The 23,033-nt window shown below is 41.4% G+C and overlaps 1 protein-coding gene across 1 annotated transcript in view; it reads right to left on the bottom strand.

Moving 5' to 3' along the window:
* Positions 1–20,819, bottom strand: part of IRAG1 (inositol 1,4,5-triphosphate receptor associated 1) — a 170,976-nt gene extending 150,157 nt beyond the window's left edge. Inside the window, exons 1-10 of the mRNA XM_053252238.1 lie at positions 20,761–20,819; positions 16,274–16,374; positions 14,770–14,886; positions 14,412–14,592; positions 12,521–12,582; positions 12,034–12,094; positions 11,504–11,659; positions 9,491–9,608; positions 5,336–5,476; positions 1,862–2,007 (exon numbers count right to left, since the gene is read on the bottom strand). Coding sequence (XP_053108213.1) covers positions 1,862–2,007; positions 5,336–5,476; positions 9,491–9,608; positions 11,504–11,659; positions 12,034–12,094; positions 12,521–12,582; positions 14,412–14,592; positions 14,770–14,886; positions 16,274–16,310 — 1,019 coding nt within the window. The 5' untranslated portion in view covers positions 16,311–16,374; positions 20,761–20,819. The remainder of the gene's footprint in view (positions 1–1,861; positions 2,008–5,335; positions 5,477–9,490; positions 9,609–11,503; positions 11,660–12,033; positions 12,095–12,520; positions 12,583–14,411; positions 14,593–14,769; positions 14,887–16,273; positions 16,375–20,760) is intronic.
* Positions 20,820–23,033: the final 2,214 nt, after the last annotated feature.

Raw genomic sequence — 23,033 nt, 5'->3', positions numbered from 1 at the left:
TTTAAGAGACAAGGAAATTAGAGTGGGTTAATTGCCACAACATATATAAACAAACTATTTTGTTTCCAATCTAGCTTAATTTGGTACAGTTTATTTCTCTGATGTTCTATAAAGACATTATTTATGTGAATTTTGATTGACGAATCCACAGAAAACCTGAAATCAATTGAATTTAAAGTTAAACCTTAATAACTTAAACCTCTCCACCACATTGAATATTCTCACATCTCCTCTGGAAATTATGCGAATGGGCATAGGCAAAAATGTAAAAGCAAGAGGTTACATACATTTTTAGGGCTGCTACAAATATCTTTATGCAGAGGCTGAACCAAGCACAGAAAGGGCCACTTTTCACAAGCATTTTCTCCCCCTCTCATAAAGAATGGCCTCATTTTGGATGTGTGAAAGTGTTTGGACTGCAGAAGCATGCACCCCACCCACAGCACACTTTCAGAGGATGCTTCCTCTCTCAGGTAGCTGGCATCCAAGCAGCAGCGCTCCATAATAAGAAGCTTCTCTGCAGCCCCCTTGTTGTCCAAAACATCCGTCTTCCTAGAAACAGCAATCACGTAGTCACATAGCCAGATCTAGCTATGTAGTGACACTACTGTTTTCAGGAAGACCATCTATCTGAGCAAATAAAAAAAGACTGGTTGACATTGGGGAGAGTCTTTAGGAGAATGTTCTGCACTCCACAAGAAGCAAGGGCAAAGCCACGATTGGATGAGGGAGACACACATGTCCCTGGGCCACCAGGGTCTGGGGGGCTGCCAGAGTGCCCCTTCCCACTGCACCCAGCTAGCAAATGAAGCACATGGCATCTGCGCCCACATGGCACCTCACCCATTCCCAGCTGGCAAGTGCTTCATTTGCTGGCTGGGAGCTTTCTTTCTCTCCCTTTCTCAGAGTGAGAGAGAGAAAGAACACCCAGCTGGCTGGGACTTTCTTCACTGACTGGAAGGACTGAAGGGCCACGTGTCCCCCTCCCACTGCCTGGTGCCGGCCATGCACCCTGTGTCTGCTTGTGCTTGATGACGGCACAAGGGGCATGGTCAGCACGGGTGGAAGTGCAATGGGTGGGCAGCTGGTGGCTGCTTGTCCCTGAGCCACCACCAAGCCTGCTACACTACTGCTAAGAAGCCACTTTTTACACTTTTTACAATTTGCTCCCCAAACATTTAGTGCAGCCCTTTCCATACATGGCCTTCCTATTCAAATGTTGCACGGGTGACTTTTTCCAAGAATTAATCTTTATTATAACTAGAAGGGGAAACTCTGCTTTATGAGTGTCTCCTGCTACTTAGCTCAAACTTTTCATTGTGCTATAGGAAGCCAATGAAACAGAAGTATAACATACTTCTGTCAGTAGTATACCAATTGTTCCCTGCTGCCAGGAGGCATGCTATTCTCAAACACTCAACCATTTTAAAACACACACACACATAAAGAGCCTCAAGTATATTACTGTTTGAGATGGCATGTACCTAAGAGCTTACGATAATGGTTTACATACAAAAAGAGAGTTCCATGTTCGAAAAATTCTCATAATATTACTAGCTCCAAATTAATTCTCTGGCCATCTGTATACTCACATGCCAACAGAACCACAAAACTGTTGCTCTACTGTCAGCTTTCATCTACTCGGGCCTCATGAACGTATTTTCAAACCACAGCTCAACTTGCATGAATAATTCCACTGCTTGCAGCAGCTTTTCGTTATGTTATTTGCAAAGGATTTACAGCCAAACTCAGCCATGTTTACTCAAAACTAAGTCCCATTGAGATCAACAGGACTTGTGTACTTCCAAATAAGTATGCTTAAGAGTACAGCCTCTGAACCATATGGAAACCAAACACATACCAAGCTGATTTTGCCCAAAGCTGTGGGCCTTCAAGAAACATTTCTAATCTCTTTAGCATTTGGTTCCAAGTCTCCATGAATGGGCATAAATTGGCCAACATCTGTATTACAATTATTAGCGAGTGACCCATTTTTTGCTTCAGCTCCTAAAAAGATCAAGATATACATATTTAAGAGGAGAAAATGAATTTAACATTTGGAAACATTATCAAGCCTATTCTGTGGCAGTGATGGAACAGAAGAAATGTTTTTTCTTGTCCACTATTGCATCCTCTCAGTGTCGTCCAGCAGAGCTTTTCTGGGTGCTGCAGGGACTTTTGAAATCTGGCCCCGGGCAACATATATTAGAACCCTTGGTAGCACACTGTGACACATTTTCACAGCACTTTGAAGGTAAAGTCACTTGCATTCACCATGAGTTGGACTCTACAGCTGATGTAGTGTCATTGGGAGATGTGTCCAGAGTAACACCTGGTCCAGTTTTGCTGGAGGAGTTCAATTATCAGTCCCTGAGGATGTGGACAAGGTGTTTAGTTGAGTTTGGCTAACCACATACTTGCTTGATCCTTGCCCTTCATGCCTTATTAAATCTAGTTAGGAGGGATTTTTTAGCTGGGCCCAGCAGGTTCTAAATGCCTCATTGAGAGAGGCAGTGGTCCCAGCTCTACTGAAGGAAGCTATTATTCAACCACTCCTAAAGAAACCCAGTCTGGACCCAGAGGATGTAAACAACTATAGGTCTGTGGCCAATATTCCTTTCCTCATCAAGGTGCTTAAGCATCTAGTGGCTGACCACTCTACACTCTCTTGGAGGAAATGGATTTTCTAGGTTTCAGGCCTGGCTTTGGAACAGAAATTGCTTTGGTTGCCCTGTGGGATGATCCGTGCAGAGAGAGAGAGAGAGAGACAGGGGGAGTGCAACCCTGTTAATTCTCTTGGATCTCTCAGTGGCTTTCTATACCATTTGACTATGGTATCCTTTTCAATAGGCTGGCCAAGTTGGGTGTGGGATGCACTGCATAGAGATGGTTCCACTCCTACCTTGAGGTTTGTTTCCAAAATGTGGTGCTGAGGAATTACTGCTCAATCCCTTTGCAGTTATGCTTTGGGGTTCCACAGGGTTCCATTATTTACCCAATGCTGTTTAACATCTATATGAAACCGCTGGGAGAGGTCATCTGGAGATTTGGCCTGAGGCGTCATCAGTATGTGGATGACACTCAATTATATCTCTGTTTTTCATCAGATGCAGGTGAGGTGGTGACCATCCTTAATCAGTGCCTGGATTCAGTATTGGACTGGATGAGGGTGAATAAGCTGAGACTAAATCCAGGCAAGACAGAAGTACTGCTGGTCGGTGGTTCCTCTGCCTGGGTGAATGACATTCAGTCTGTCCTAGATGGGGTTGTACTCCCCCTGAAGGACCAGGTTTGCAGTTTGGGGGTGCTCATTGATCCAGCACTGTCACTAGAGGCTCAAGTGGCCTTTGTGGCTTGGAGCACCTTTTATCAGCTTCAGCTGATATGCCAACTGTGACCTTACCAGGACAGAGATAGCTTGGTCACAGTTACCCATGCTCTGGTAACCTCACACTTATGCATTGTATGTGGGGCTGCCTTTGAAAACTGTCTGGAAACTGCAGCTGGTACAAAATCGGGCTGCAAGATTATTAACTGGGACTGGACGTTTTGACCATATTACACCAATGTTTTGTCAACTGCACTGGCTCCCAGTCTGTTTCTGGGCTCAATTCAAAGTGCTGGTTTTAACCTTTAAAGCCCTGAATAGATTGGGAACAGGTTACTTAAGAGAGTGCCTTGCCCCATATGTTCCAACCCTGACTTTAAGATCTTTGGAGGCCCTGCTCCAAGTGCCCCTGAGAAATTAGGTGAGGCAAGGGGGGCTACTAGAGAGAAGGCCTTTTCAGTGGTTGCACCCTGTTTATGGAATAACATAACAGTGAGGTTCACCTGGCCACTTAACTCCGTTCTTCTAGATGCCAGGTAAAGACCTTTTTGTTCACTCAGGCCTTTTAAATTTTGATTTTTAAATTTGATTTTAAATGGATTTAAAAGAGTTTTAAAATTATATTGTATTGTAATTTTTAATTTGTATTGTATTGAATTCCTCCTCCCCATTTTGTTCCCTTATGATTTGATGTATTATGTGTTTTTATTTCATATTTTAACAATATGTTGTAAGCTGCCGAGAGAACAACTTGTTATGGGGCAGCTAACAAAGTTGTTTATTATTATTAATCAACAACAACAACACAACCTCTGTATCACAGAGTCTCACTGTCCTTTCAGTTGAAATGGATAAAGTTAAACTTAAGTTTAACTGTGAAACTACTTGCAGTCTTTGTGGATCAGAACTACAATTCCCACATGCAACAGATTTTACTACAGCAAGCACAAGATTATAGATACTTTGGAAGTGGCCCTTTATCAAGTCCAATCATTGGTCCATCTGGTTCAGTATTGTCTACTTTGATTGGAAGCCATGCTCCAAGGCTGCAGGCAGGAGTCTTTCCCAGCCTTGCCTAGAGATGCCAGAGACTGAACCTGGGGCCTTTGGCATGCAACACAGAGGCTTTATCACTACAGCCCCGTCCCTTTTAGATACATTAAAGAAATGACAAGGTTTAGTTAACCAAGTTCTACTTTGATTTTATAACTCAATGCTGCCCTCTTCTGACACATACCCTAGCTCGCATTTGTTTTTTTGCACAAATTAACAAAGAGTAACAGAAAATAATTTGTTTGCTTTTCATTTTCTAGGAAACAACTAAAAATGCAGAAAGAATGCAGATGTTACTGTGGCATGCATATTTAAGCTCTGCAAAACAGGGTAACTGAGGGTTGAAAAGAAAGTCTAGGTTTGAACCTAATTATACCAATATCAGAGGAGAAGGAATATCTTTAAGGATATGTTGTATAACAAATATGGAAAACATCAGTGGGCTCATATGATGTGACAATATTATTTTGCGTACTAGTCCAAAATTCTAACAGTTGTGTCCTGAATGCTTCTGCAAATGGAAGACAATCGTGCAAGCAGGGAGGGAGGGGTATTCATCCCCCTTCAGCAGCAGCCCACCACCCCCACATGCTGCATCTAATTCTCTTCCAGAGGGTACTGGTAGCCCCACAGAGGGCTACTATGGGGACAAGAAATTTCCTTTTGTATATGCTAGGGTTAGAATACAACTTATATTAAAATAAATAAATTTAGTCAAGTGCCAGAGCATATTTATTTAATAAAAATACATATTTGACTATAGTACTTATTGATGCAATTATTTTGATCACACTTTTAAAAAACACTGAGCATTAGTTATATTAAAAAGAATTATTAGGCTTTAGTAGGATGGAATATAGAGACTGCTTGACACTCTCACTTACTCTGAAGTGCCAGAGTAAACCTTCAGTAATCCCTATTGACCTATTTTGAGCTGAGCTGATAATTACTTACAATTTCTTCCATCAGGGCTTGAAACATGCTATTCTTTTGAGATTTTAGTTCCTGTAAGAAGTTTTGGAAATGCTCCTGTGAATGCGGATGTAATAAAGCTTCACAGAGAGTAGTACTTCTTTCTTCCTGGGTCTTTGTGTGCTAATTCCAAATAGACAGATGGAAAAACAAACAAATGGAAGTATATGACATGATGCAAGAGAAACAAATTGTTGTATTGTTTCTAAGATAAAGGATGATTTCTCAAGATATGATACATGTTTTGCTACATACTCTGCAAATGTCATTTATTTCTACAGAGTGCAGTTGAATTGAATTGCAGTCTACATGATTTACAAACAAAGCATACAGAACATACAGATTTATCAGCAAAATAATGAACAGACATCTCTTCAACAAGTGAAAAACAAGCTATTTAAGCCAACCAGATCTCTTCTCAATTGATTGATTGATTGATTGATTGATTAAGTGCCGTCAAGTCAGTGTTGACTCTTAGAGACCACGTAGATTCTCTCCAGAATGATCTGTCTTCAACTTGGCCTTTAAGGTCTCTCAGTGGTGCACTCATTGCTGTCGTAATCGAATCCATCCACTTTGCTGCTGGTGGTCATCCTCTTCTTCTCTTTCCTTCAACTTTCCCCAGCTTTATGGACTTCTCAAGGGAGCTGGGTCTTTGCATAATGTCTGAAGTAGGATAGTTTGAGCCTGGTCATTTGTGCCTTGAGTGAAAATTCTGGATTGATTTGCTCTATGATCCATTTGTTTGTTTTCCTGGCTCTCCATGGTATCCTCAAAAGTCTTCTCCAACACCAGAGTTCAAAAACATCAATGCTTTTTCTATCTTGCTTTTTCAAAGTCCAGCTTTTGCATCCATAGAGTGTCTGAACTATTCTGAACCACTGTCTGAACTATTCTAATCTTTGTAGATATAGACACGTCACAGCATCTAAATATCCTTTCCAAGGCCCTCATTGCAACTCTACCAAGTGCTAGTCTAGGGCGTATTTCTTGCTGGATCCTTTACTGTTGATGGTCAATCCTAAAAGGCAGAAGCTATACACCACTTCAGTGTCTTCGTTGTCAGTTCTGAGGCTGGTTGCTGTACCTGTTGTCATTAGTTTAGTCTTCTTTACATTTTGTCGCAGTCCCATTCTTTCACTATGCTCCTTGACTTTCATTACTAGAGCTTGCAGATCATCTGCATTCTCAGCTATCAGAGTGGTGTCATCAGTATAGCGCAGGTTATTGATGTTTCTACCTCCAACTTTAAAATCATGCTCATCTTCTAATCCAGCTTCTCTCGGTATATGTGTTCAGCATATGAACTGGGGGGGAAAGAGAGAAAGGAGAAAGTATACAGCCTTGCCTTACTTCTTTTGCCGATCTGGAACCAATCTGTTTCACCATGTTCTGTCTGGACTGTGGCTTCCTGCCCTGTGTATAGGTTTCTCATGAGAACAATGAGATGTTCTGGGATGCCCATTTTCCTAAGGATATTGCACAACTTGACATGGTTGATGCAATCAAAGGCTTTTCTGTAGTCAATATAGCACATACTGACTTCTTTCTGGTATGCTTTGACTTTCTCAAGTATCCAGTGTGCATCAGCAATGATGTGTCTTATTCCTGGGCCTTTTCTGAAACCAGCTTGAACATCTGGCATTTCCCTTTCCACGTAGGGATCTAATCTGTGTTGAATGATCCTGAGCATTATTTTGCTAGCATGTGAAATTACAGATATTGTGCTGTGGTTTACACAATCTGTTAAGTCTCCTTTCTTTGGTATGAGTACGTAGAGTAACCTCTTCCAATCTGTTGGCTACTGTGTTCTCCAAATTTTCTGGCATACTTTGGTTAGAGTCTTGACTGATTCTTCTTCTGTTGCCTGCCATATTTCTGTAGCTATTGCATCAATTCCTATAGCCTTCCGACTTGGTAATGACCGGAGTGCTGATCTAATTTCCTCTTCTCGTACTAGAGGTTCTTGCAAGTAGGGAATATCTTCTAGAGTATCTTGGATGTTGACGTCCTTGCTGTACAGATTTTCCGTATACTCCTTCCATCTCTGTTTGATCTTCTCTGAGTCAGTTACTATCTATCCTTTGGCTTCCCTTAACATACCAATTCGAGGTTGGAACCTCCCTCTGAGTTCAGAGATCTTTTGGAAAACTTTCCTTGTTTTTCCGTGACTTTTCCATCCTCAAGGACTTTACAGATGTCATTGTAGTACTGTTCCTTGTCTCTTCTAACAGCTTTCTGAAATTCCCTATTAAGTTCCTTCCTGAGGTCTTTATCTTTCTTGACTTTGGCTTCTCTCCTTTTCTGGGCAATTCCACCGTCTGTTCTGACATCCATTTTGCTTTCTTCTGTTTCTTGGTCTTTGGCAGTCTCTTTTCACATTCACCCTTCACAACTTCTTTGATTTCATTCCACAGTTCCTCTGGTTCCCTATCAATAAAGTTCAGAACTTCAAAGCGGTTCCCGATGTACTCCTTGAAAATGGTGGGTACATTCTCAAGATCATATCGTGGAAGCTGGATAGCTTTGTTTTTCCACTTTAGCTTGACTTGTAACTTGCACACGAGCAGTTTGTGATCGGCTCCACAGTCAGCCCCGGGCATGTCTTTGCTGTTATAACTGAGCTCTAACTAACTCCTTGCACCAATAATGTAATCAATTTGATTTCTGTGTACTCCATCTGGTGATGTCCATGTGTATAGGCGCCACTTTGGTTGTTTGAAGAATGTCTTAGCAAGGAAGATAGCATTGGCTTGGCAGAAAATAATAAGTCGTTCTCCTGCTTTGTTTCTGTTTCCTAGGCCATATAGGCCAACTGTGTTTTCCTCCTTACCTTTTCCAACTTTAGCATTCCAGTCTCCAACCACCAGCAGCACATCTTGCTTGTATGCTCTGTCAATTTCAGACTGAACTTGAGCATAAAACTCATCAGCTTCCTCTTCTTCTGCATCAGTTGTTGGGGCATAGACTTGAAGTACTGTCATGTTAAAGGGTTGTCCACGAAATCTAATTAATATTAGTCGGTCACTGACCGCATTGTACCCAAGTACTGTCATTGCTATATCCTTCCTGACTATGAAGGCAACACTGTTCCTTCTTTGGTTTTTGTGTTCTGAGTAGTAAACTATATGGTTTTCTGACTGAAAGTCTCCCATTCCAGTCCATTTTAATTCACTGATGTCCAAGATGTCAATCTGTAGTCAATTCATTTCATCTTTCTCTATGTCGAGCTTTCCCATATTCATGCTTCTTATGTTCCACATTCCCATTGTATTCTATCTTTGCAGCTTTGGATTTTCTTTTCCTGCACGGCAACATCAGCTGCTAGATGTCCAAAAGGCTTTAGTCTAACTGCGACATAAACACCATTGGTTCTCTGAGAGATCCTCAGCTCTTCCTCAGTAGCATGTTGACATGCAAGTGAAAACCAAGCTATTTAAGCCAACCAGATCTCTTCTCAATACTTCGGACTAAATATTTGATTCACCAAAAATAAACTGAAGATTGTTTTAAAGTACACTCACACATATAAGACAACGAGCTCAGCTCAGATACAAAGCGTTGATGAATACCAGACAGAAAAGCATGGGTACAGGAGAAGACAATAGCTAAAACAGCTGAGGATTACACTATATACAAGATACAGATATGCATCAGGTACTTCTTGCATAGATAGATTATTGGTAACAAATCCTCATGTCCCACTCTAATTTAATCATCAATTTATGATACAACTAGTACAAACTTGTTCTGTCAAGCAGACCTCTTACACCTATCTCCTGTAGTGAAATAAGTTTTGTAGTGAGGCTCTCAACTTGTTTTTTCTGTTAATTAAAAAAAAGTGGGGTAAGTACATGAAAATGCAATAGTGGGGGGGAAATGCACTACCAATGCAATCCTATGCATGGTTACTTGGAAGCAAATCCTACTGTGTCAGTTGGAACTTGGAATTTACTCTCATGAAAGTGTGTGAAGTTGCCCCCAACATTAAAAATGAAAGTAAGTTCTACTGATGGAAAGTTAGATGGGCAGGAACATTTTTGGATTAAATTGCAAAGATATTAGGGTCAAAATAACCACAAATGAATTCATAATCTGTTTCAGAACACTACTTAATAAATATAAGGTCTTAAATACCAGACTTGTGATGCATCCACAAATTACATTATTTCCTTCATGCAAGTTTGCCATTTTACTCTTGGTGTCTTCCAGTTCATTGCATATGTACTTGATGTTTCCTATAGGTTTCTGCATGCTAAGGAAAGCCAGAAATAACAAACTATTTTAAAAGATGTTAAGCAGCAGCAGAAGCTACAGATGAGCAGAAGTCACAACAAGAAAGAATTAGTTACATAATGAAGTCAACAATCCACATTGAACTTAAATGTCAATTTATTGTCAGAGTGGAAATTGGTTACGTTTTCCAATACGAATCCCAGAAAACAGCGCTCTCTATTCCAAGTCCAATCAGATTCCATCACTTTGCTGATATTGGTAGCACTACAAAGGGGCTTGATCTGTTGGAGATGGAGTTCCAGTGCATTGACTTTTTGCACCAACTATCCTAATGACCACTAGGAGCATTGGGAGTAGAGACAGTGAGTTAGGGTCTCCCTATCTGTCCCTACTCTATGATCCCTCATCTGACTCTTCAGCACTCCCTTAGTCACAATCCTTCCTTTCCTCCTAGACTAGAGAACAGATGGAAACATCTCTCTCTCTCCTTACCTATTAATTATGTAGCTCTTTAGAGTAGATAAGGACTTTCCTATTCAAGTGTATTTAACCAATAAATACTTAGTATTTAGTTCTGCAAGAATCTCCATGTGTCTTCTCTTAATAGCTACAACAAACTAAATGATCCTCTGCTACCTACTCTGTAATTGGAGTGTGTACTCTCTTCCTTAGTGCTCTGCTAAGGGGGTAAAATTAACAACCCCTAACATGATCCCTCCCCAGCCTCAGCCCCCTGTTGAGTCTTCAAACACTCTCACACCTATCTTGCCAACTACTGTTCCAATGGAGGCAGAGGAAAATAGTTTCCTGTCTCCTCCTATACCTGGCATGGTGCTATGGCTGCCAGCCAGGAGCTTTCCTAGACAGCAGGCTTTACCACAGGTTTCCTGCGGGCTTTACTGCAAGTTCAAAGTTACCCAAAAAGCCAATGTAAAAAGTGGATTTTTTTAAAATCTGGGTAGAAATAGGGCTACACTAAAATGCATGATTAAAAACCTGAATTGTGTGTGAAGTGTTCCCTGATAGCTCACAGGAGACTTCAGAGTAAATTTGGCTGATATGTGAACACACACCTCCATTCTGGAGGAAATGCAAACTAAAAGACGGGTGTGAAAAACTTCCAGACCAAAAGAGTCTGGTTTGAGAAATGTGATTTCCTCAACACTACAGTAGAAGTGGAGACATTAGATTTTGCAGCAGTCCTGGGGCCTAGCTTGCAGCATCACAGATTCAGGGGTGGGGGAAAGAGACTTTTTTCCTCCCTGCTACCAGATCAGTCCCCTCAAAGCAAAGCAAAGAGGATGGGTGGGAAGAGTTAACTTATCTTCCTTGGATCTTAATCCAGGCCAGTGAAGTCAAACTGGGGGACATATTGCTTGCCATATATTTGAGCTGTACATTACACAGTTGCCAACATTTGTTTTACTAAGCTAGGAATTATGGGACCTGGCAACAACATCAACGTTAATTTAAGCAATACGGGCAGGTATTAAGTGATAGGAAAATATATAAGAAGAATTGGTTATTGTGCTCCCCCTACCACCAAACCACTTACCTTAAAATGGTCTTGATAAAATGATGAATACACAACTTGACAAAGAACTTTCACAGCAGGAATTCACACACAAACTTATACAAAGATTTTTTTTACATTTGTAATATGAGGTAAGCATTCAAAGCCAAAAACTCCAACTACAAAACTGATTAATTACCAGCATTATAAGACAAAACACAGTAGTACTCTCTTACTCCTTGTGGCCACATTTTGATGTCAGAACAAGGTTTTGCAGTCAAAGCATTTAAAAATATTCTAATCACAGATACTGAGTTAGATGGCTCATTCATTGTCAAAGAGGGGGGAAAGCTGATTTAGGAAAGGGGGGATGCACACGCATGCAGAGTCTTAGAGAATACCTTGTTAGTCTGCCTCTTAGCTTCACAACATCATCTGTCAATTGCAGACAGGTTTCCTCAGACACCTCCATTACTTTTTGCACTCCTAGCAATTTCTCAGTCATTTTCCGATTCATATATTTTAACTCTTCAACACTGCTGTGCAAGTCAAAAGCCCTTAATGAAACAGAGTATAATGAAACAGTGTCTTCAGTATTAGATAACTTTTTCTCATATTAGTTCAACAAACCTTCAAAAACCATCCTCTACTACTAATTAGTGTACTTTATATAGTCTCAATGGCCCTGATCCATCATCCACGTGTGCACACCCACACCCACAGCAGATGGGGCCACATTCACAGAGTCCTCTTAGAAAAGCAAGACTCATGCTGATCATTCCTTGTCACTCAAAAAACTGAGTCATATTATATCCCAATCGGGTTTTCCTTAGAATAAGTATGGCAAAAGCAACCCCAAACAGATGACAAATATAAAAATCAATCCAACACATACAACTGAACAATACATCCAGTAGTCATGGAAACTCACATTTCAGAATCATCAGCTCTTCCTTCAAATATCTCAGCATCTTCATCAGATAAGAACATGTCTGTGCAAGAAAGATAAAAGAGTCACACAATATTGTTTACAATAAGTACTGAAATTATGCTGTATGTACTTGTTCCTTTAAACTAGATTGGAAGTGTGCCATCAAGTCAGTGTTGACTCCTGGTGCCCACAGAGCCCTGTGGTTTTCTTTGGTAGAATACAGGAGGGGTTTACCATTAACTCCTCCCGCACAGTATGAGATGATGCCTTTCAGTATCTTCCTATATCATTGCTGCCCGATATAGGAGTTTCCCATAGTCTCGGAAACACACCAGCGGGCATTTGAACCGGCAACCTCTGGCTTGGTAGTCAAGCCAAGCCATTTTCCCTACTGTGCCATTAGGTGGCCTCTTTCTTATGAAACCCAAAATGTGCACAGAATTATGCATTACTGGAGATGTAAACTGTCCCTGCTCACAGGACTCACCATTGTACTGTAAATTTCCACTGGTGGTAGTTCTGTTCTTATCAGCTTCACTTTCTGAAATGCTAAATTTAACAAAAACAAACAAACAGAGAAATCTTCTCAGACCTCTGGAAGGCATTTTCTAAAAGGCAAGATTGGTTTTATTTGCCTCCCAGATAACTGCATATTTCTTTTATTGTGTTTATGCTACCTAGTTGATTAGATAAGCATAAGCTATATAATCACACAGACATCCTAGAGATGATGGTCTATACTGAAATGAGATTGTGATCAAGGTCTTATTAACCATGTTCTAAGAATTGTACTTTGAGCATATACAGCTGTCCTCAAATGCTTGCTCCGCAAGTGGGATAAGGCTGAAGGCTAAACAAATCTTTCCCTTACTCATATGGCCTAAAATAGAAACACACCACAGAAGTAGCAGTGAGCTGTCAGCTCTGTATTAGGGTTCAGTGCCCCAAGTCCTTAGAACAGTAAAGTCAAACATACAAGATTTTAGGAACCAGAGACACCAAGAAGAATATTAGGTTTCAATCTCTTCCTGATTACTGTAGAGATTTCAACCAGACCAGAGATTGACTTGTGTCTGGAGAAAAACAAACCCTATAAAAATGACCATAAAATCTTACAATTGCTTTCTAGTAAAGTTTCATAGGAGTCCTAATTATATGAAGAGGTCCAGAACAGCTGCAAAACATTTGTTACAGGCACCGCTTCTATGCTAAAATATCTAGAATTGCTAATTCACGGTTGAAGTCCTATATGCACTTGCTGTGGGGAGTGTGGGAGCGAACTCTTACTTCCAAGTGAACTTGCATAGGATCAGGCTGCAAAATAAACTACTCTTCTGTTCACCTTCCTAAGCAACACCATCCAAGTCTTTTTGCTTGATTATGCATGTCACTATCTACTGTTCATAAGTTCATAAGAGAAATCAATAGCAGAGCTAGAAATATCGAGGAGTTCTACCTCAGAGCTCTAGTCACAATGTACTATCCTGCCCCGATTGTCACCTCACCCCTCAGACTTCTTTCAGAGCAAAAAGCACACTATAATACATAATACACTGCCCCCCTCAGTGAGCAAATAAGCTTTTAAAAAAAATAATTATTCATATTGCTTATAAGTCACTTTGGGGGCCAACATCAAAAAGCAGCCTAGGAACTCAGACAAGAAGTGATGCCAGACCTCAAGCCCATGTGAAGTCCTGGCAGAATGACACATTATACCCGCAGATATGGCTCCCCATACATGTATCAATCATTAACATAAATGTAGGACAAGGGGGCATCTACAGCAAGGGGAATTATAGACAGTCAGCAGAAAGGTGTTTTAACACACCTGTCAATTTTTCCTCACCATGTCCCCTGCCCCTGGCTGTACTCCCTCCACAACCAGGCTGCTTCCAGTATCAAAATGTCATTTATGAAGGCTAGGGGGAGTAAAAAGTGGTATTTGCAGAGGAAACTGCAGGCACAGAAAGGGTAGAGCATCTCTCCCACTTGCCCATTCTCCTCTGCACATGTTCTGCTCCAAAATTAACAATGCATAAAGATTGGTTGTCCTAAATGTGGGAGATCTGGTCACATTTCAGAAGTGAGCCTTTAAAAGTGCTAAGGAGTGGGAAATAGTGCAGTTACACCGCTGGTCTCATTGTGTACCCTCTAGAGCCCACGCATTTCCAGTTTTGCCCCAAAGCAGGCAGGGACTGGGAAAGAGAACAGACCGATAGTCATTGCAGCATTGTCTCTCACTACTTCACGACTTTAGAAAGATGTAAACAGCATGTCTGAATTGTCATCTGTCAGACATGGCAGTGACTGCAATGGATATTGCAGTCAATAAGAACCAGTGGGAACATGGGTGACAGTAACGGTGACTTTTCATTTACCAGTCCTGACAGCATATGGCAATCCATTTTTTCATAGTAGCATAAAATGTTTCTCTGCCAACAAGAACATTGCGTCTTTCAGGGTCCAGCATGTTGTAAAGCAAGAGCAGTCTACTGTTCTCAGGGCTATGTCCCGTTATCTCTTCCAAATATTTTATAAGACCCGATGCAGGTACTGCTCCTATAAAAATAAAGGCAGGAAGCAGCAGCCAGTTAAACTGAACAACAATATTGATTTTCATATATTTTAAGTTGCAATTCTACTGTAAGGCTACAAATGAACAAGCTTCCACCGACATCAACAATTCTCTAGGCACTGATCCTGCAAGCAATGGTGCATAAAGCACTACCAAATTACCTGTTTCCTTAGTGCTGCAGACTTCAAAAGTAATGTTGATTAAGTCATCTTCTGAGCAATCAGCTGAGTCAGACATGTTATCAGTTATGAGTTCATCAGCGGCAGAAATGGTATTTCCTGAAACAAAATTGTCAGGATAAAGAGCATATTCCTTAATTCCTTAATATACCTTAAAACACACACACACCAATGCTTACAACAAATCAGATGTCTAAGTGTAGTCTCCCTACCAGCCCCTCTGAAAAAGGTATGTGTCTGCAAACTGTAACACCATTTGTTATGTAATCTATCAAACCAACAAAGGAACAGAACTTAAAGTTAAAACCCAGGACTCATTAGTTCCCTTAGAATTAAGCTCTAAGTCCTGCAAGGTTAATCTGAATATATTACAATGGCAATTTGTGGGAAAGACTGTGCAATATTAACAGGTCTCACAAATATGTGATGTAATCCTGCATAGTTCATGTATGACCTGAGAGCCAATCTACCTCTGTTGGCACATCCAGGGCCAAAGCTACAACTTTTACAGACCAAATTTAATATTCTGAATAACTTCAAGGCAAAAATACAAAGCCCCTACAACTGGAAATGGAGCATTTAATAACATGTAAGATATGCAGAGAGCTAGAAGAATATGTAACTGCATTCTGGGTTTCCCCACCACCGAATTGCTTCCTATAGTCTAAACTGTACAAATACTTTTCACAGTACCTGAACTGCCTTATTTAAGTACACACATCAATTTATCTGCTAGTATTTCACTTGTATCTCCCTCCTAAACAAGAGACAAAGAGACAAAGTAGGTACAACAGTGTTAAATAAGTGGTTAGAGTGAGGGAAGCATTTCAGGGAAACAAGCAAGAAGCAGCACTACAAGAACGGGGAGGGGGGCACAAGTATGGTGAATTTCGAGGGGGCTGGGGGGCTTTATCCCATGTTAGGCAACACAGGGGCAGAGGGGCACTAGCAGAAAAGAACTGGGTTGGTAGCCAGATGGAGTAGAACTCTTAACCCATCTCTTGCCTACCTAGTCTCTCTCATCCCAATGCAATTTTAAGGTGTTGTTTTTCCAAGCTGTGTTCCAAATCTGGAAGCAAGCCTGGTTGCGGTGGGCAGGGGGTGGGGGGGGGGAGAGTGAAGGGGAGAAATTGCAGAAAATAATAAGTGGATGCAGGAGAGGTTAATATGCCCCTATATTGCCCCCCCCCCACTCCTCTCTGTAAGTGAAGTGCCCCTTCCTGTTTTGTCAGGAAATGTAGATTATCGTTTGCTAAGATAACATGCCATTCCTTCTTAAGAGTTCAAGTAAAGTTCCTTTATTGAATACTCCAGTCTCTCTCATTTGCACTGCTTATAAGCTTTATACCAGCAAGTATTTTAAAAAATACTCCAGTCCCTTATTTTTGCAGAAGAAGGGCAGAGAAGTAGGAAGGTGAAGATACTCCAGATTCTAAACTTACATTAAATTATGAAGCAAGATTCTTAGATGATTACAACTACGTACCTTGTGAAAAGAAAGCTGACCTGCAATCCAGGCTCATTATATTCAACTGCAGGTTCTTTTTTTCTTTTTTCTTTTTGGTCTTTTATTTTTGGTCCCAGGTTCTGTAACAACCACAACAACGTTTAGCATCTGGATAGTGCTTTACTGTGTTCAAAGTACTTTATATACATTATCTTGAGCCCCAGCTAATTGGAAAAAGAGAGACACCTTTTATACCTGCCTACAGTCACTATTTTTGTGTGCAAGTTTGCGTGTGCAAACCCGGGCTAAGGAAGCCCCGCCCAGTTTTGCACGTGTGTGTATACCGCCAGGATCGAGCCTGTTTGCAGTGGCACCACAGCAGAAAATCTGCCTATGGAGCTGCCTTCCAAAACAAGGTGAAGAGAGCGAGCTTTCAGTCTGCCAGCCATGATTTACTGATAGTCTAACCATGTTTGGCTGACTATCTGCTTGCAGCCACGGCTGGCAGACTGAGGCGATCCCAAGGAGTGGGGAGGGGATCCCCATAATGTAGCATGCACTCATGTGGTGCATTATTGGAGCTCAGAAGGGCAGTGCACCCCAGCCCTCAGAGCTACCGGCAGCAGCCGGTAGTCGTCTGGGTGGGCAATCCGTGCACCGAAGTGAAGCCTGGCGCTTGTTTGTGGAGAGGTAAGCTCTTGAAGGCTTCCTCCCCACTAACCCTCTTGTCCTTTCTCACTGCTCGTGAGAAGGGGATCTGTGAGTCCTTTTGGGACCGGGAACCATTTTCTCATATATTTTTCTGTATAAACCACTTTGAGATGTTTGTTTTGTTTTGTTGAAGAGCAGTGCAAATTATAATGTATGCACAGTAGCAAGGAATAACACAAGAGGAAGTACAGAAACGATCATTTTGCTTAAAACTACTCATACAGGTTGCTCGTGTAGAGCACTGGGATCAGTGTGGCTCCCAGTCCTCCCACCCAGCCTAACCCCACTCCCAAGCCTGGCTCTTAGCCAAGGTTAAGGGAGAAACAGTGGAGCCTGAGGAGACACAGAGATGGGAACCTAGAGGGGTTGTCTGATGGGGGATCCCCCAAAGCACCATGCTCATCGTGCAGTGCCTTGTGGGATATCTGGAGGCCAGGAAAACAAGTCCTGGCCTATGTTGATCTATACTGCTCCTGGCAGTGTGGGTTGTGTGGCTGCATGGTTTGTGCACCGAAGAGGAAACTATCGATTGTCTGAGGGAAGGTAAGTTGAACCCTGCCTTCCGCCCCACCCGCCTGCGCAGTGGTGTGAATAGCCCCATTTAACCAGAATAACCTTTCTTTTATTAGAAAGAACCATCTTTAATAAAATAGAGGCTAGCCTACATGCAAACAAGAGTTTCTTTCAATTCCCCCTTTTTAAAGTCCAAATCCAATTATTACCACAGCATTAAAACATAGTTTATTCCACATATTCTCCATGATTTATAATGTGTTTAATAGCCGCCCCCTGGCCCCAGCAGCAGAAGTTTCACGTAAAGCTCCCTGCTTCCCCATCTGCTCTGGTTTGTTGTAAGAGCTTTTTTCAGGAGAGTGGCTTGCGGGTTTATCAAGGACTCCAGTAGGGCTTTGCCACCTAATGGCACAGTGGGGAAATGACTTGACTAGCAAGCCAGAGGTTCGAATCCCCGCTGGTATGTTTCCCAAACTATGGGAAAAATCTATATCGGGCAGCAGCAATATAAGAAGATGCTGAAAGGCATCATCTCATACTGCACGGGAGATGGCAATGGTAAATCCCTCCTGCATTCTACAAAAGACATCCACAGGGCTCTGTGTTCACCAGGAGTCAAAACCGAACCGATAGCACACTTTACCTTTACCAGTAGGGCTTTAGTGCCCTGTTAACTATTTACTTCCCAAGACTGATATATTATGGTGCAGTCACTTAGGCTGCAACCCTGGGCCTTTGCATACTTCAGGGAATAACAGGGCCAGTTTAAGCATACTTCAACCTTTGCAACTATTGCAACTGCACAGGTGTGCTGCTAGGAATGGACCTGGGGGCCCAGGTCCATGTGCCCACTCCCCTAGCAAGCCCCATGATGTTTCCCAAAGACAAAGAGGGCCCCTTTTATATTTCTGGAATGTCTTGGCATAGACGTAGGACAGGTTATCAGGACTCCGTGCATTGATTCTGAATCAGATTGGTCAATCCATTGATTTTTAATTAGTATTATTATAAATTTTTTAAAAAAAACTTCAAAGAAATCCTATAAGTGGCTTGTTTCATGTAGGGGTGTGCACAGAACTGGTATGGCCAGTTTGGTTCGAATCTGAACCAGATTCGAACCAACCCAGTCTGGTCCCATTCTGTGCCTGGCCAAACTGGGTCCAGACCAGTTCAACCATCAAACCGGACTGAACCGGTCCAGAGGATATACTTGTAAATTGGGAATCTGGCGAGGATTTACAAGTAGATGGGGCATTCCCAATTCCTGAGGTGGTAGCAGTGGCAGCGGGGGAAAGCTGTTTACTTACCCTGGCTGCTTGCTGCCACTCGCACTCCAGATGTGGCAAGCACACTCCTCAGTGCTTGCCTCCATCTTTTACCTAGCTGCCTGTTTGATGGTGGCTCAGTTCTGGCCTCTGCACATGCTCAGAGGCCATTTTGTGATCTCCATGCATGAGGAGGTGCACACCTCTGCATCTCAAAGCAGCTCCCCAGCTTTGCTACCTGAGAATGTTGCAGCTAGAAATTGAACTAGGACCTTCTGAATGCAAGGTGTATGTTCTGCACACTGAATTCCTTCGATTAATGGTACACAGTGTGAAGTCCTTCCTTCTCTCCATCCTAAATCTCCTACCAATCAATGAATGCCAGTGGCTTGGAAGAGACCCTATCATCAGCTACCTTCTAGCTCCAAAGTTCTCTTCCCACCCCAGTTCTGTCACTGGTCTGGAAATGAACTCATGGGGCACTGCCCTTATGTATTAAAATAGAATAATTAAAATAATTATTTTTAATACATAAAAATAATTTATGTATTAAATTAAATATTTAATATATGAATATAAAATATTCCTATAGATCAGGCCTGCACAGCCTAAGGCCCAGGGGTCAGATTCAGCCCTTAGGTACCATTTTACTGGCCCCCAAGTATCCTGCAACAACACAGGCACTAGAAACTGCCTTATAGTGCCATCCTATGCATGTTTTCTCAGAAATATGGTGTACCCAGTGAGGCTTACTCCCATGTAAGCATGCCTAGGATTGCAGCCTGAAAGCAAGGGCAATTTAGGGAGAGGACTTGGCCTTTGTTTGTGGCAGGCATGCACTGATTGAGCAGGGATAGGATCTATTTTCTGGCTACTATCCTTGGTTAAAACTATGGGTCCATTGACAGGTGGAATAGATCCACAAGTAACTAGTGATATTTTTAATGTTAATGTAATAACATGGGAAGAATTGATCTCGGCCCCTGCACGCCAAGTTGTGGATAGTTCCAGGCCACCAAGGCATTTGAGTTGTGCAGCCCTGATATAGATGATAAAGAAAAGCACTCTGTGACTAGGAATGTGAAAAGTGCCTTTCCTTCAAGGGGTCCAGCAATTGGGTGGGGGCAGGTGGGGGGCCAGCTACTTGTCTGAGGGAGTGCTTGCTACCCTTGCCCCCCCCTTGTTGGTTTACATCAGCCTGTAAGCTTATTCAGCAATTCAAATACAAACAAAGGAAACCAATTGCATTAATTACAGTGTATTATCCACTGCAGTAAATCTTTGCAAGGCAAATTACTCTACAATACTATACCCTTCAACATTTCACAGACGAAAAGAGAGATTCTCCGGTGTACTTGTTAACACCTCTGTGCTCAAACAAGAATCACAAGATGCATGCACCTGCCCTTGCAATTAGATTAGAGAGTTTAGAGAGGAGGCAGAAAATGAAGGGCATGTATATACACAATACAAAAAGTTATTTTAAAAATCCCCCAAACACAAAGCAGGCACATAATAGGGACAGTAATTTGCCAGGTACCATAAAAGAGGGTGACTGTCCTTGCTAAACAGAGACATGTGGGATGCATGCAATATGGCATCATAGTGGTGACAGCAGCAGATCAACAGATTGAGTCCAAAGGATTACAATAGGTCTTTACTTGGTCACAGCCTTAAGTATTCTTGTTTTCTTTTAATTATAATGGATTGTGTAATTTAGAAGTGAAAAATTACATATTGCCATCTATGTGTCATTAATTTATGTTTATAGTTATCTGGAATTTGAGTTGAGTACTGCATGCCAAATAGGATTGCCAATTTTGTTCTTGTTTAAGGGTTTCTTTGGTTTTCACAGCTGTGGGGGAAAATAGGTGACATTTTTTCAAGCAGTACATCTGCATGCCAGTAAAAACTTTACCAGGTGAATTCCTGCTTGTCATACAATACTTACCAGATTGCCTTGCCATAAAACCCCCAAATGCCACTTTATACTGCAGGTGTCAATTAGATAACGTTGATTAATATGGAAACCCTTACTCAGATCTGATCAGGACTTAAGGTTCCAGGAGGCCTCCTAATCCAGAACTCGTTAGAAAACTTTATCCTAATTAATTTCTTCAGTCATTTATCCAGTGAATGAATCTGCCATCAGTCATCCATCACATGCAAGAATACAAATTGGAATTACATAGGCTGTGTTAAACTAGCAGATTCAACACCATAGATGGATAGAGCATACCAAGTAACTAAGGTCTGATTCAAAATGAAAATTTTGCTTACAATTATTGTTCAGTTATGCTGAACAAGACTTTTGCCAACGTCAACAAGACTATTTGAAAGGGCAAGAAGCCGTACACCATGCTGTCAAGACTTCCACTAAATATTTCTCTGAGGCAGATTATCCTCTCTTCTATCTGAGGCACTCAATATGACTGAAAAATAATTCCATGGCAAATTATCTTAAGCATGTAAATAGGATAATGGTGGTTTTTTCATTCCTTGGAATTTCATCTAAAATGAAAATCCCTCAGAAAGTAACAGAAACTTTCCCTGTATGGGCTGGCCAGTGTAGCTGTAATATATTCTTCATTTAATTAATACTGCTTGTATATCATATCACTCAGTAAGCACAGAACAGATATTTTCCAAAATGTCTGCAATTTTGATTTTGGAATATTTGGAAGTTCTGGCTTATCTGTGTGATGAGTTTCAAATGGGTGTTTGGATGCCTGCCTCTGGGCAGAAGCTTCCTGGGCTACTGTTTTTGCAACTTAGTGCTAAGCTAAAATAGTAGCAGTATTCCAAAACTGAATACTATAGGATTTTATGTGGTACACAGTAGTGTCCAATCCCATGCTGAGCCCAACATTCTGTGATACAAGAGAATAGCAGGTGTTTATTATTATTTATTATTAATAAACAACTTTGTTAGCTGTCCCATAACAAATAGTTCCCTGGGCAGCTTACAACACATCGTTAAAATATGAAATAAAAACACATAATACATTAAATCATAAGGGACCAAAAGGGGGAGGGGTATACAATACAATATAAATTACAAAATATAATACAAAGCAATTAAAAAACTCTTTAAAAATCAAATTTAAAATCAAAAATTAAAAGGCCTGGGTGAACAGAAAGGTCTTTAACTGGCATCTAAAAGAACAGAATGATGAGGCCATGTGAACCTCACTGAGGAGGCTATTCCATAAAGGGGGTTCAACCACTGAAAAGGCCCTCTTCCTACTAGCCACCCGCCTCACCTCACTTGGCAGGGGCACTCTGAGCAGGGCCTCTGAAGATCTTAAGGTCCGGGTTAGGACATATGGGGCAAGGCTCTCTCAGGTAACCCAGTCCCATGCCATTTAGGGCTTTAAAGGTTAAAACAAAATATTGACTATCCTGATTGTATTTCCATACAGGAAAGATTTATCTATTGAATTTCTGTCAAATTGGCAACTGTGTTAGGCATAGAAATCCTACCAGATTTCCTACCAGAAAGAAGATAGCAGCTTTATGGCCCAATGCAATATGAACTAAACCCATTGATTCTATTTAGGATTAGGTTGTCAATGTGCGTGGGGAAGTTCTCAAAGGTTTTCAGATGCCTCTTATTTTTAATCTGTGATTGTCCCATAATTATGAGCCTTATCTGTTTTATGGACCACAAATCATACATGTCCGTCCACCCCGCTTTTACAGAAAACAATAAGAATGTAATAGCAGGCCCTTATATATCAAGACTCCCTAAAGTTTCTATAGTTTAGCTCAGGCATCCCTCTATGCCCAGGGCTTACTTGTTTTGTCACTTTCCAGAGTTTTCTTTAGCATCATCACAGAATGAGATAGTAGAGGTAGACAGGGGACTTGGTAAAAGCCAGAATGGAATGGACTGGAATGACCCCTTAGAAATCTAACTGGATCCCAAAACCAGTGGGATGTGTTAGAGACAATGGAGAAAAATATTTTAGCATTGAACTATTTCCAACATTACATTTTTATTAACCCCTTCAAGGGCAAAAATGGAATGGAAAAGTGCAACAGCTTGCAACAGCTCAGGCTATTGAAAATTTATTAACCCCTCCACAGCCAGAATGGTATGGAAAAGCCTGGAACAGTTCCCCAGCAGCCAAACTGCAGGCTCCAAACAGAGGTATGTGCTGCAGACAATGGAGAGCAATATTGTAGCACTGAAATATTTGCAATATTACAGTTTTTTAAAAGTCCTTCCATGACAAAAATGGAGTACAGTAGTGCAAACACCTGAAACAGCCCCCAAGCTGTCAAACTGCATCCCCAAAACAGTGGAA

The sequence above is a fragment of the Hemicordylus capensis genome, chromosome 1, assembly GCF_027244095.1.
Source record: "Hemicordylus capensis ecotype Gifberg chromosome 1, rHemCap1.1.pri, whole genome shotgun sequence".
Taxonomy (NCBI): Eukaryota; Metazoa; Chordata; class Lepidosauria; order Squamata; family Cordylidae; genus Hemicordylus; species Hemicordylus capensis.
This window is presented reverse-complemented; position numbering and strand designations above follow the sequence as displayed.